This window comes from Bos indicus, chromosome 5 (genome assembly GCF_029378745.1).
Source record: "Bos indicus isolate NIAB-ARS_2022 breed Sahiwal x Tharparkar chromosome 5, NIAB-ARS_B.indTharparkar_mat_pri_1.0, whole genome shotgun sequence".
NCBI classification, from domain to species: domain Eukaryota; kingdom Metazoa; phylum Chordata; class Mammalia; order Artiodactyla; family Bovidae; genus Bos; species Bos indicus.
This window is the reverse complement of record NC_091764.1, coordinates 74819378-74832027: the sequence shown is the minus strand read 5'-3', so window position 1 is coordinate 74832027 and position 12650 is coordinate 74819378. Positions and strand designations below refer to the sequence as shown.

The window sequence follows — 12650 nt, the reverse complement described above, 5'->3', positions numbered from 1 at the left end:
CTCATTTGTAAACTGGGATACAAAGAGGTTTTTTTTCCCCAGGGTGATTGATGGTTAAGTGAGGTTGTGAATAAACTGAGCTTGATGTTGGTGGGTAGGTACTTAATGGTTGACCCCCTTCACTGGGCTGGGTTGGTGGAACTCTTAACAAACAGTGGGCTTGGGGTTGGGGGGAAAGGGTTGAAGTGAATCCCTGTTTGCATCCCAGTGGGAGTCTGTCTCGTCCCTTACCTATTTGAGGTCTGCGAAAAGGCGAAGAACCAGCAACCAGTGAGGCCTGTGCCCAGTGATTGTTGCAGGCTCTTGAGCTTGGTGGTGACGTGACTGGGGAGGTTGGTTTGGGGAGCCTGAGGGCTAGGGTTTTGCAGAGGATGACTGGCCTGTGGTCAGATGGACAGCAGAGAGGCAGAGGACAATTGGTATTTGCTCTGGCAGAGGGAAGCCTCTGATTTGCTTGAGTGGCCAGTGTGGAAGTGAGGACAGCTGGAAGTGGGCCTGTCCAGTCCCCCATCCTCCAGCCCCACACAGAAGATGAGGCCAGCCAGGTGGTTTGCAGCCATCCCATTCCTGCATTGTTCGCTGCTACCTAACTCTGGGCTCTGCCTGCTTCTTCTGGGGGTGGTCCCTGCAGGTGGATGGTGCCCCTTGGTCCCCTGAGAGGGGCTGCCAGGGTTTGCTGGGAATGTAAACAAAGCCACTGACTGAGCTTGCTGGGAGGCTGCCAGGCTCTGCTCCTTGGACTTGCCTTCTCTTTGTTGGGGGTGGGGGTGGTGGGGAGCTAGCAGATTTCCTGGAAGACAGCCTCTCCTGGAGTGAGTCCAAGGAAGCCCCTCAGCCTTGATCTGGAAACCATTTAATGAGCCCAGATAAGAAGGCCTGGATGGCCCAGACTTTTCCTTTTGTTCTCTCCACTCCAAGCGTCCCTGGCATCGCAGTTCCTGCTGGGACCTGGAAGCATGAAAGACTCTGTGACTCTAGATGTGGATCTGGGGTCCTCCTGGCTTCCTGGACCTGGGGAGGGGGCCTTGATCTCACAAGGGAAAAACCTTTCTGTGTTGTAAGCTAGGCAGTGAGCTTCTGGGCTATTCCTCTGGTGGTTCTGGCTGGCTCTGTTCTAGATCAGGGCATCTAAGTCCTGCTTTTGATTCACTCAAAACAGCTGTTCTCCCAGCTGATCCCAGCTGAGCCTCTGAGCAGGAATAAATACTGTGGTTAGGCAGTGGGAAGCGGGAGTTAGAGCAGGGAGCATGAGTCCTTCCTAGGTAACTTTGGACAAAGCCCCTTACCTCCAGAGCTTCTGTTTCCTCATCTGTAAAATGGGATAATAACACTTACCTTACCCACCTTACAGAGTTGTTAGAATGAGGATCTTCTGAGATAGAGAAGTGTGTGTGATAGTATTTCATAAACTATAAAACCACTCAGATGTGAGGGGTTCTTATTTTATCATCTTTGTTTTGCAAATGAGCTTCAGAAAAAGCAAACACACATGGGCTTAAGTTCTCCTGAGCTATGAATTGTGAAGGTTATGTTTTCACATTAGGCCCCAAAAGGGAAGTAGTCACTACTTACTCTCCACGTTTCCTGGAGCCTGACTTCTTTCCTTTTCACCTGATTTCTTGGGGCAGTGGAATTAAAATCTGTTGGCAACATACTGGTGGTATGTTTTCTTCTCTTGGTTGACTCCATGAAATAAGAAAGTTTTTTAAACTGGAGACTTACACTTTGCACTTGTAGTCAGTTGCCTGTTTTGGGCTAACTAGAAATCTGTTGTTGTTGGAAGTCTTCTTAAACTGTGTGGTCACTTTCCTGGCCTTAGTGGGTGTAGCCTAGTGTGACTATAATTACATCTGTCCAAGATTCTTATTATGCTCATCATTTGGCACAATTGTTGTTTATAGATTTGATTATACATTTACCGTAGGATACATCTTACCATTAATTCCTTACAGAATCCTTGATCATTTTTTTCTTCAGCAACGTACATCTTTCTCCTGCAAAGAGAGAGTGATAAAATTTTGACAAATTGTACAGCCTGGTTATCTATAATTTACTTATTATAATGCTGTACAATTTACAAAGATATGAGATAAGTGATCTTTATGTAGCTGGTGTGGTGTATAGCTAACCTTTTATCCTTTTTTCTCCCTTAGGTCCTGGCTGTAAGTCACCATGGCGCAGCAAGCTGCCGATAAATATCTCTATGTGGATAAAAACTTCATCAATAACCCCCTGGCCCAGGCCGACTGGGCTGCCAAGAAGCTGGTATGGGTGCCTTCTGACAAGAGTGGCTTTGAGCCCGCCAGCCTCAAGGAAGAGATGGGTGAGGAGGCCATTGTGGAGCTGGTGGAGAACGGGAAGAAGGTGAAGGTGAACAAGGATGATATCCAGAAGATGAATCCACCCAAGTTCTCTAAGGTGGAAGACATGGCGGAGCTCACGTGCCTCAACGAAGCCTCGGTGCTGCACAACCTCAAGGAGCGCTACTACTCAGGACTCATCTACGTAAGTGGGCGGGGCTCTGTGTGGGTAGGCGGTCCCAGGACTCATCTACATAAATGGGCGGGGCTCTACAAAAGGTGGGCGGTCCCAGGACATATCTAAATAAGTGGGCGGGGCTCTACACGTGTAGGTGGTTCCAGGACTCATCTACATAAGTGGGTGGTGTTCGCAGTTGGTAGGATAAGGAGATACTTTGACCTATCTAAGTGGAAAAGTCCTTAATGGACCAGCTTCACCCAGCTTTCTAATATGTAATACGACAAGTGGGAAGGATTGAGGCCCAGAGAGGGCAAGGGATTTACACACACAGCCAGGTGTTGGCAGGCCTGAGATTGGAAGTCAGGAGTTCTTGATGAAAATATTGTATGGACCAAATTAAAAGCCCCCTTCTCTTGGGGTATTAATATTGAAATTCAGAATTAGTGACTTGCAGAAAAACAAACGGCCTTAAGGAAGCATTGCTTGTCTGTGGATGGGAGATGGGAGTAAGTGCTGTTGTCTGGGCAGGGGACTCTTCCCTTGGTATCCTTGATGATTTATGTTAGAACCACTCCGCTGGCCTCTAAGAAATGGTCCTGCTCAGTAAAGCAGAGTGATTCAGGTCATGCGAGTTGGAGCCTCCAGCACCTGGTTCGCATCTTGGCCCTCCCTGAACATTTGACATGGCTACGTGGGGCCTCACTTCCCCATCTACAAGGAGTTGTGAGAACATTGTAACACACCAGCCAATCCTGGGCTCATTCAGGCTTGGGCTCTGTAGCTGCTGCCATTTGTTGTAGGTGAAGGTAACTCTGACCCTCTGCTCGGCCTTTTGTACGTGTCGCAGTTAAGCTTGGGTCCTGTTAGAGAACCACTGAGTATGAAACAAATTGATGGCCTGCACTTGCCTATCAGCATACTGCAAATGGGAATATTAGTTATGAAAGTGTGTTAGTTGCTTCATCTCCCAGAGCATGTGTTTTGCTCTCTAGGCAGGCATGGACCCACTCCTATAAGCTCAGGGGTAGAATCTGAGCCTTTTTTCTGAAACTCTTCAGCTGGAGGCATCAGCCATTAACTCCTGTTTTTGCATCTTTGCTGGCCTTCCCCAGGCACAGACCCTCGTGCCTCTGTCTGGCTGGCCTCTTTCTCAGCATCCTCACCAGAAGGAAGCTGACTGTGCATTTGCCCTAATGGAGACCCCAGCAGGTGCAGGGCTTCGGGAAGATCAAAGCTGCTTGGTGGGGCTGCCTGGGCAAGGGGGCGCCACCTCATTCACAGGCCCCCCCGCACCCTGCACACGAGGTTCCAAATTGCAACCCTGGGAGCCTTTGTGTGGTGTGTTTGCCTGGCCTTGTGGGCGGCGTGGGGTAATTCTGCACCACAGCTGCTCTGTCTGTTTCTTCAGTGGGGGGAGGCCTGGGGACAGGGGGCGATCAGGCACAAAGAGCCTCTGTGGCCTGTGAATGGAGCAGCTCCCTGGCGTGGCTGGGTGGAAACAGAGCCACTTGCTCAATGTCTGTGCCTCCACGGGCTTCCAGCGCCATGGGCTCGAGGTACAGCCCCTTGCCTCCCACCTGAGCTGCAGCGCTCATTCCACGGGGCTTAGTTTGATAGTCCACTGATTTGATGGGATTAGCTCAGAGAATTTTGAGGTCCTCCTGAACTCCTCTCAGGACCATCTGCCCACCCAGCTGTCAGAACGACTTGTCTTAGTAAACCCCAGGCTCCTTCTGCTGTCACCACCAGCTGTTTCCAAACATCTGGCCCCACTGCGCGCCCTAAATGTGTGGCCACGTGTCCTTCACTTTCATCAGGCTGGATTTCCTAGAATGTGGGTTTTCTCAAACCCTAGGAACAAAGCGCACTTGTTTCTGAGCTCCTGGGATGACTTCGCTGCTGCCTGGTCTGCCATCTCACCCCCACCCGACAGTAGTGGAGGGAAAACCAGAGGTTACCCAAGGCACTCCTGTCTTCTCGTAGTAGCGAGCCAGAGCTTGCTGATACTACGTGCAGACGGCTTTACTTTAGAGCTTTCCTGGTCCCTCCTGAAAAGAGTAGTTGGAGGGAAAACAATTGACTGATTATCCCAGGAAGAAAGGAAATTAAGGGCCTTGCATCCCCTCCTCCAAGCAGAAGAGGCAGCCAAACACACTTGTTCATGTCCCAAGCTCAGCTGCTGTTTTGCATGCGGGCCATTGCGTGGTTGGTGGGTCCCTCTGGAGTTCTGCTTTCAGCCTAACTGCTGCTTGGAAAGTTCAAGACCTGTAGCCCTTGGCCAGTGCTGGGAAGGAGCTTTGTCCTCACGACCAGTTCCCATGTAGATCCTGTGTTTGGATTTGGCTACAAGATCCACCCTCATTTTTGGCGAGACTGGAGAGGGCAGGGGTGGAAGGGACTGGACTGACACAGCCCCTCAGATGTGGGCTGCTGTTGGATCCAGAGGCAACACTGTGGACAATGAGGGTCAAGGGCACTTGTAGAGAGGGAAACAAAAAGACGGGAGGCTCTTGGAGAGTCAGCCTCCACAGCCAAGGAGGTCTGCACTGGCTGGGGAGGGGGGTCGTGGGACCTGGGTCTGTTTCCAACTCTGCCAGGAACCTGCCCCGTGGTCTTCAGCTGTCACTCAGCAGAGTCGGGGGCTGCAGGTGTGCGTGAGTCATGGCTTGTGGGTCTCGCTTTGCCTGGCTTCTTTGGGGCCTCTGGCCTGTTTTTCTTGGGAGAAGGTGCTTGTGTTGCTCCAGCTGCCTAAAGAGAGCTGTGTCCCTCAGTGAGTACCCATGTCCCCTAGGTGGTCTTGGGAGTCTTATCCAGGTATTAGGAGTCTGTCTTTTTTTGGTGTGTTGCAGGGAGGGGGAGGGGGATCTTGGAAGAAAAAGAAAATAGCAGGGAAATTATTAGAAAAAGAAGACACCAAAGAAAGGCAGGTCTGCCTAGACTGTTGCTGCTGGAAACTGCTTTCCTGAACTACTCTGAGCCCCTCACTCAATGAGGATCAACTAGCCTGCCTGTGCCCATTTTACAGATTGAGAAATGGGGAGGGGGCAGTTAAGAAACTTGCCCTTGTTGGGATTTGACTCTGGGGTCTGATCTAACCTGGTGAACTCAGACTTGGGGTGTCAGGTGTGTTCCCAGGAGTCTCACTGTGAGTGCTGATGAATTGAGTTCCCCTTCAGCGGAGACCTGAGTCTTGGAGAAAGTTCATGGGGGACAGGATAGTGGTCTTTTTTTTTTTTTTTAAGAGATCTTCATGTTATTGTCTCTGGAAGATTCCAGGGAGGGGTTATCTGTCTGTGATCTACTCTCCCACAAAGGATCTATATGGTTGAGGAACATAATGAGTCTTTCCCAATGCTGGAAAAGTTTTGGCTTAAATGTCTTGGAAAGTCCCTCAGGATAGAATAATTTGTATCTTCACACAGTTGGCTTGCTGCAGCTGCATCCTTTTCCCTTTGTGCGTCTCTCACGAAGGCAAACACATCTCTTATTGTCCTTACATCTCAGTTTCACAGCTGGACTCCTACTGTCCATGAAGCTTGCCCCGTATCTTGCCCAAAGCACATGCTTGTTGATGCGCACAGCTGGCAGCAGTCTTGCAGTCAAGGGAGGCCCCCCACTGAAAAAGCAGAAATGTTGGTGATGCCCCCATGCCTCAGCAGGTCTGCTGGAGCAGGACCTGGAAAACCAGGGGCTCCATGAGGTGCTTTCACATCAGGCTGACTTGGGATCCTTGGAGGCAGCAGACATTTTGCTACAGGATTTCCATGACATTGTGAGTCAAACTTCCTAACCCATTCCCGTTTGTCACTCTTTTCAGACCTATTCAGGCCTGTTCTGTGTGGTCATCAACCCTTATAAGAACCTGCCCATCTATTCCGAAGAGATCGTGGAAATGTACAAGGGCAAGAAGAGGCATGAGATGCCCCCCCACATTTACGCTATCACAGACACCGCCTATAGGAGTATGATGCAAGGTGAGTCCCTCAGCCTTCCAAGGGTCTGTCTTTACCTGCAGCCTTGTCGGCAACTTTGCAGGTGCTCCTTCATGTTCAAAGCCCTGGTGATCCTGTGGATTGGTTATCACTGGTGCTGGTGAGGGGGCTGTGCATCGAGGTCTGTAAGCCACTGCATGAGAGCCAAGACTGGTGGCTGTCAAAGGAGATGTTTATATGTTGATAGAATATTGTAGAAGCTTTAAAAAAAGTGCATTTCCTAATTATTTTCCCAATTTCTCATTCTGATCAAGAGCTCCTGTGCCAGTTCTCTGACTTCCAGGCCGCCTTTTCTACCTGTTATTCCCTTTCCTCCATGATTTTAACCTCTTCCTCTCTTCTCCACAGTCTGGAAACATGTGTGAGTTATTACGTCTTTTAAAAAAAACAGACAAAGTGTCTCCTGGATTCTGTGCCCTCTGTAGGTTGTCTCTGCCCTCCTCCATCACAGTGAAACTCTTTAGGGGAAGTATCCACGCTCAGTGCCTCCATTCAGCACTTCTCAGCCATACTCCTGCCCCTGCATGTCATCTGCTGCCCTCCCAGACTGTCTGGTAAAGCCCATCCTCCCTTCTGTGGAGCTCTGGCTTCTTATCTTACTCAACCTCTCCTAGGATTGGACAGTCTTGACCACTTCCTTTTGAAAGCCCTTCCTTCCGGCGATTTTATGGTTCCCTAATCTTATGGCCCCATTCACGTCTTCTCCCCTATTAACACCTGTTGCTTCTCAAGGTCTCATCCTCTGGACCATGGCCCCACCTGCTTCAGTGGCTTTGCCATCACTTTCCTGCTGAGGACCAGCTCTATTAGCTGATTGCCGCCAGCCCACTGCTCCTAGATGCCATTTCTCCATCCACCCAATCACCCAAGCCTGGAACCTGATTCATCTTACACTGTCCCTTTTTTAATTGGCCTGCTGCCTACCTCTCCAACTTCCTGGTTGCATGGAACTCCTTATATTTCTCCAATAGGCCTTTCTGTTTCACACCACCATGGCTGTTCCATCTGCCTTGCAATAGCTGGCAAGTCTCTACTCTTGTTAAAGACGTGACTGAAGTATTACTGCCAGCTAGGGAGGATGTCTGGGCTAACCCTGGTAATACTTTGACTTAGGTGTGGACCAGGCCCATGTTGCCTTTATATTCTCAGAGCTTAGCCAACTACTTAGCATAGGGTTACATTCTTATATCTTATACTGATAGTGGTTTTTCATGTCTTACTTATTACATGGGCATCCTATTTTATTTTTTCTTTAATCTTAATAGTCAATCTAGGCAGTGGTGGTGATGAGTCTTACATTAATTTTATCCCTGGTTTAGTGGTTTAAAATGGCAACATGTGGGTCTGTCTTGTACCATCCACACAGTGCTGTGGAAGGTGTTTCATCACCAAACTTGGTGAATTAGGTAGGATGTACAAGTTTGACCTCCCCTTTGGCTCATGTTCACGTCTATCGAAATTCCTTGAGGAAGCCAGCCTTTTAGTTTTAAAGTAGGATATTGGTTTCAGAGTGCTAACTAGAAGAGTCTGATGGGAGAACATTTTGTGGGATTCCAGAAGAGCCCGAGTCTGTCTCCAGAGGTTATGAGTCAGTTTTCTCCTGGCTCTTATAATTGGCCTCATGCAGGCTGGAGTCTTCTTGAGCTCTGCATTGCTGTTAGAGCATGTTCCCATACCTGGATCCTGAACCCAAAAGGTTTTTTTTCTAGCAAGTGGGCTTTTTCACTTCTCGTCAAGCCATTATGATAAGAATAACGTAGTGATATACTATAGCATGGCTCCAGGAATTGGAATTTCTGAAATTAGACTGCTAGCCTTTTTTTTAACAACCTGTAGGACTTCTTCCTAAAGAGATTTGCCCAAGTTATGTGTTCAACTGTGATAATTTTGAGGGACAAAAGTCAGCTCTACAGGTTGGAAGCAGCTGGGGAAAAAAGGAAAAGGGAACTTGCAGAGGACTGGAGCTTTCCTTTGTGTTGAGCAGGAAGTCTTGGCTGTAATGGAATGGCCTTGACAGGAACCAAGGAGCTGCCTCAAATTATGAGGGCAAATGGGTGGGTGTTTTCATCTTTTGGAGAACAGGGATAGGAAATACATCTGCAGGCATGAGGAACCTAGGGTCTTAGTGCTTCTCTTTAGTGATCTGTGTAGGTGCTGGGTCCATGTATTTTCTGAACCTCAGACTGAGAAGTTTTCACCCACTCTCTGCCTCATGCTGGACTCGGTGCAGCTCTTCAGCCCCCATGTTAACCAGGGACATTTCCAAGTTCCCTCTCGTTTCACACAGTTGACCAGCAAAGCAATCGGCAACAGATTTCTTGTTCTTGAGACAATAGGGAGGAAGTTAATTAACAGAAGTTGCCCTTTTATGCAAGATGGCTCACCAATAAAGAAAGTTCCCAGGAGGAGTCTTTTGGTTCTTGCCCTAAGTCAGGTAATAACAGTGGAGCATTGGGGTCCTCAGGTTGTTAGAATCAGCTTCTCTCTTTTGGAGAGAGTGTTTTACTTAATACACGCAGCCCCCCTGGCTTTGAGAAACACAAGTCTGTTCTCTGACACACACATCCTAAAAGGCACAGCCAGACAGTTCCTTTTCTGCTTTTTCTTTAAATGAGAACTAGAAAAAGATTTCGTCCCTCAGCTGGCTGTGGCTTATGACATACTGGCATTTATTCTGCCAAATAGGGGAGTTGGTGGCTTTGTCTGGGGACTTTTATGAGAGGAGCTCTTTGACTTCTCCTAGGGACCTCCCTTGCCTTTCATCTCTTAAATGCTCTGGTCTGCCTGTAGGCCTGATTTATGCCTGCTGCTGCCTTGCAGTTAGTATTGACACTGCTGTCTTACTTTCAGAAGCACCCCAGTTTGGATGATAAATTATATGGTTTTTCTATCTATTTGTTAGACTAAGCCAGAGTTTCTCAAACTGGCACCACTGACATTTGGGCTGGATACTCTGTTGTTGCAGGCTGGGTGGGGGTGGGACTTACCCTGAGTATTATGGGATGCTTAGCAGCATCCTGGCTTCTGCCCACTCGATGCCAATAGCACCCTCCCTCTCCAGTTGTGACAATCAAAAATGCCCCCAGACATAACTATTGAATGTTCCCTGGGGGCGCAAAATTGCCCCCACTTACTTCAGAACTTTTGGACTAAGTATTGCAGATGGATTTTGTGCCAAGTGTCAGCTCCGATCAATCAGTAGTGCCTTGCCTAGCCCTGTGTTGGCAAGGCTCTGAGACTCAGTGCCAGAGAATGCTGGGGTAGATTAGTGCAGTCTGCCTTGGGCACAAGATGAGGCATGGCGGCACATGGTACTCAAGATTAGGCTATGGAGGTAGGAGATGGAAAGTGCCAGAATACTTGAGTACATTATCCTGGCACTCGAAGTGCTGGCAGTCTGGGCAGAGAGACTGACATGTTTGTACACAGAGATCTGTGGGCGAAGCTGGATAACAGGATGAGATGCCACCTATACCTGCTGTCAGCACGACTGCAGCAAGTGTCAGGTGTCTTGAGAGTTTAGAAGATGTTGCTGCTGGGGCCTGGGGTGGTCAGAAAGTCACCGCGGAACTCCCCGTGGAGGTCAGATCCTGTGGAAAGGCTGGCAGGTATGTGTCAATAAATGGTTATGGCACTGCCCAGGTGTGCCTGGCCCAGTTTTGTTTGTTTTAATCCTCAGCCTTGGGTTTAATTAAAGTTGTGGTGACTTGGTAGGTTCACCCTCCCAACCTTGGCTTTCCCATTGGGTTAATTTGTTGTCCTGGGCATTACTGGGTCTTCCTACCTGTGGTTGACGCGTTCCTAAGGATTCTGTAAAAAGCGGAAGGTTTTGAATGATCTGAGGCCGGAAGGATGAGAAGACTGAAGGCGTATATCAGCTCTGGGGGACAGGGTACCAGGGGCTGCCCTGGGGGGAATTTGGGAGTCTCCCTCTGTGGGAAAGACTGCCTGTGTTTTCACTGGAGACCCAGCCAGTTAAAGAATTAGAGCTCAGTTATCTCCCCCAGGAGGAGAAGAAAAGGACTCCCTTCTCTGTTAATGAGTTAGAATACCAGGTTTGGTTCACTTTTGGTGACTCTGGTGTTCTAATGAGCTCGGACAGCAGGGTCTGCTCGCATTCCAGACCTGAACTCATCCGAGAACTATTTAACCCTTTGCTCCACGTTAGTCCCACCTCTGCTCCTCAGTGGAGGCTGCCCTAGGGTGGTTGGTCACCAAGGGCTGGGTGAGTGTCCACCTGCCTCTCGGTGCTTGAGTAACCTTTCTAGGTAAGCAAAGAAGGGTAGAATTTGATCATTCTCTTCACATTTGAGGACAGTCCTCCTGCCTCACAGGTAGAAGGACAGGCCCAGAAATGTTAACTGACTGTCCAAAGGCCCCCAGAGAGCCAGCCCCAGAAGCCAGTTCTCCCACTCCCACCCTGGTACCCCTCCTCCAGGGCTCACCACTTGTCCTCCTCCCTGGCTGGAGTTGGAGGGATGCTCTCTGTTGGCTTGGTGGGTTAGGGCCCTCTTTCTGCCTTCACCCAGCCTTGGCAACTGTTGTTCCCATGGAGCTGTCTACCCTCTAAGGTCTTCCAGAGGTGCTGTGTCGGAAGTGCTTCAACAGTCCCTGCATAAAGCAGACTCACAGGACAGGCAGCCGAGGAAGCTGCAGATATGACGATTCTACTTAGGCAGGAATGTGCCGGCCAGGAGGCTCGGGCCCTGCCAGGGAGCCCTGCCAGCCGGCTGCACACAAAGGCCCCGCTGTCTGCAGGGAGGCCTGGAGGCAGCGGCTTACCCTAGGGCCGCACTCTGTCGCCCCTGCCACCCCACTGTCACTCCTGCCAGCCGGCTGTGCTGGATGCAGCCCTGCTGGGGTTGGGGGCCTGAGAGGCAGGCAGATACACCACAGCAGGAGGGTGGGGGGTCCAGCTTTGACAGATGACACGGCGCTTCTGGAGCAGATCATCAGAGGAGTCTAGTCTGCTGGGTCTCTCTGGGCCTTAGCTTGAAGGAGAGACTTGCCTTGTGAGCAGAAAGTGTGTGGAGAAGAGAGCAGGGGGTTTGGGCTAGTTGGAGTCTGGCCCTGTTGTGTCCTGACCGATCGGGGTCAACTCTGGGCCTTCATTTTCTCGTCTGCCTCTTGACTGGATAAAGGAACTGGCAGGGTTACTCCAAGGATCGAATGAGAGGCTGTGTCCTGTGACGAATGTCCAATAGAAGGTAGCAGTGGGACCTGGAGATGCAATGTCTTGAATGAACAGTCCCTGCCTTCTGCAAGAACTGCTCATCACACACTCTCCCACTTGCTTGAAGAAGGTGATAAGCAAACGCTTCCTCAGGTGGCTTCTTAAAGTCTCCTCGGTGAGCCTCCTCCGAGAGGCCAGGCTCTGGGTACCGACATGGACAGGAAGTGGCTCATCTAGCTGCCATCCCCGCAGTCACCACGTGATACACAGGCGTGTGCTGGCAGATGCAGCCCCCGGCTTGTCTGATCTGGTCCTTGGGCCTTGGGGTTGATGAGGCCTCGAGGGTGGGTCTTCCGGAGGGTGTCGTGCACACGAGAGACAGTTCCTCCCTGGCTCTGGAGCAGTCCTCTGTTTATGTGCTGGTGGGCTACCAGAGGGGCATCGTGACAGGCAGCCCTGGGCCTGCCACCCCAACACCAGAGCCCCCGCGTAGAGGATGCTTGGTGAGGCCCCCTGGGAAGGAAAGTCAGCTCCTGAAATGAGGCTGCCTACTTACAATGTGGTCACGCCTGTCAGTCTCATTTCTATAAAATGTTCTTTTTAGAAGAGGAATCTGTGGTTAATGAGTCCTTTTCAAGGATTCAGCTCTTGGCTTGCTTTTTTTGTTTTGTTTTTGATTCAACCCAGCAGGCCGGCTTTGCTTTGCTTTGGGCTGACTGAAGTGGGAGAGAAGAAAGAAGTGACCTCTCGGAACCTGAAACTTTGCGGGTGGCCGAGAACTTGGCCCCATGTCTCTGTTACTTCACATCTCCCTCCCCGCAACATGCAAACAACAAAAACTCACCTGCAACGTCTCTAAAGGCTAAGCTGCTTTGTGCTTTTAACCTCTCTGCTGCCTACAGGCTTGTTTTTCCTGTTTTCTCAAGTTCTTGGCTGGAGACCTCAAGAGAGTGTGTCCCGATATGTCAGGGCTGGACACTGGTGCGCTTGGAGGAAAGGATTGC

The 12650-nt window shown here is 50.0% G+C and overlaps 1 protein-coding gene across 1 annotated transcript in view; it reads left to right on the top strand.

Annotated features, from left to right (window-relative positions):
- Positions 1–12650, top strand: part of MYH9 (myosin heavy chain 9) — an 86133-nt gene that overhangs the window by 28544 nt on the left and 44939 nt on the right. The window contains exons 2-3 of the mRNA XM_019961321.2: positions 2154–2505; positions 6299–6455. Of these exons, the coding sequence (XP_019816880.2) occupies positions 2173–2505; positions 6299–6455 (490 nt within the window). The 5' untranslated portion in view covers positions 2154–2172. The remainder of the gene's footprint in view (positions 1–2153; positions 2506–6298; positions 6456–12650) is intronic.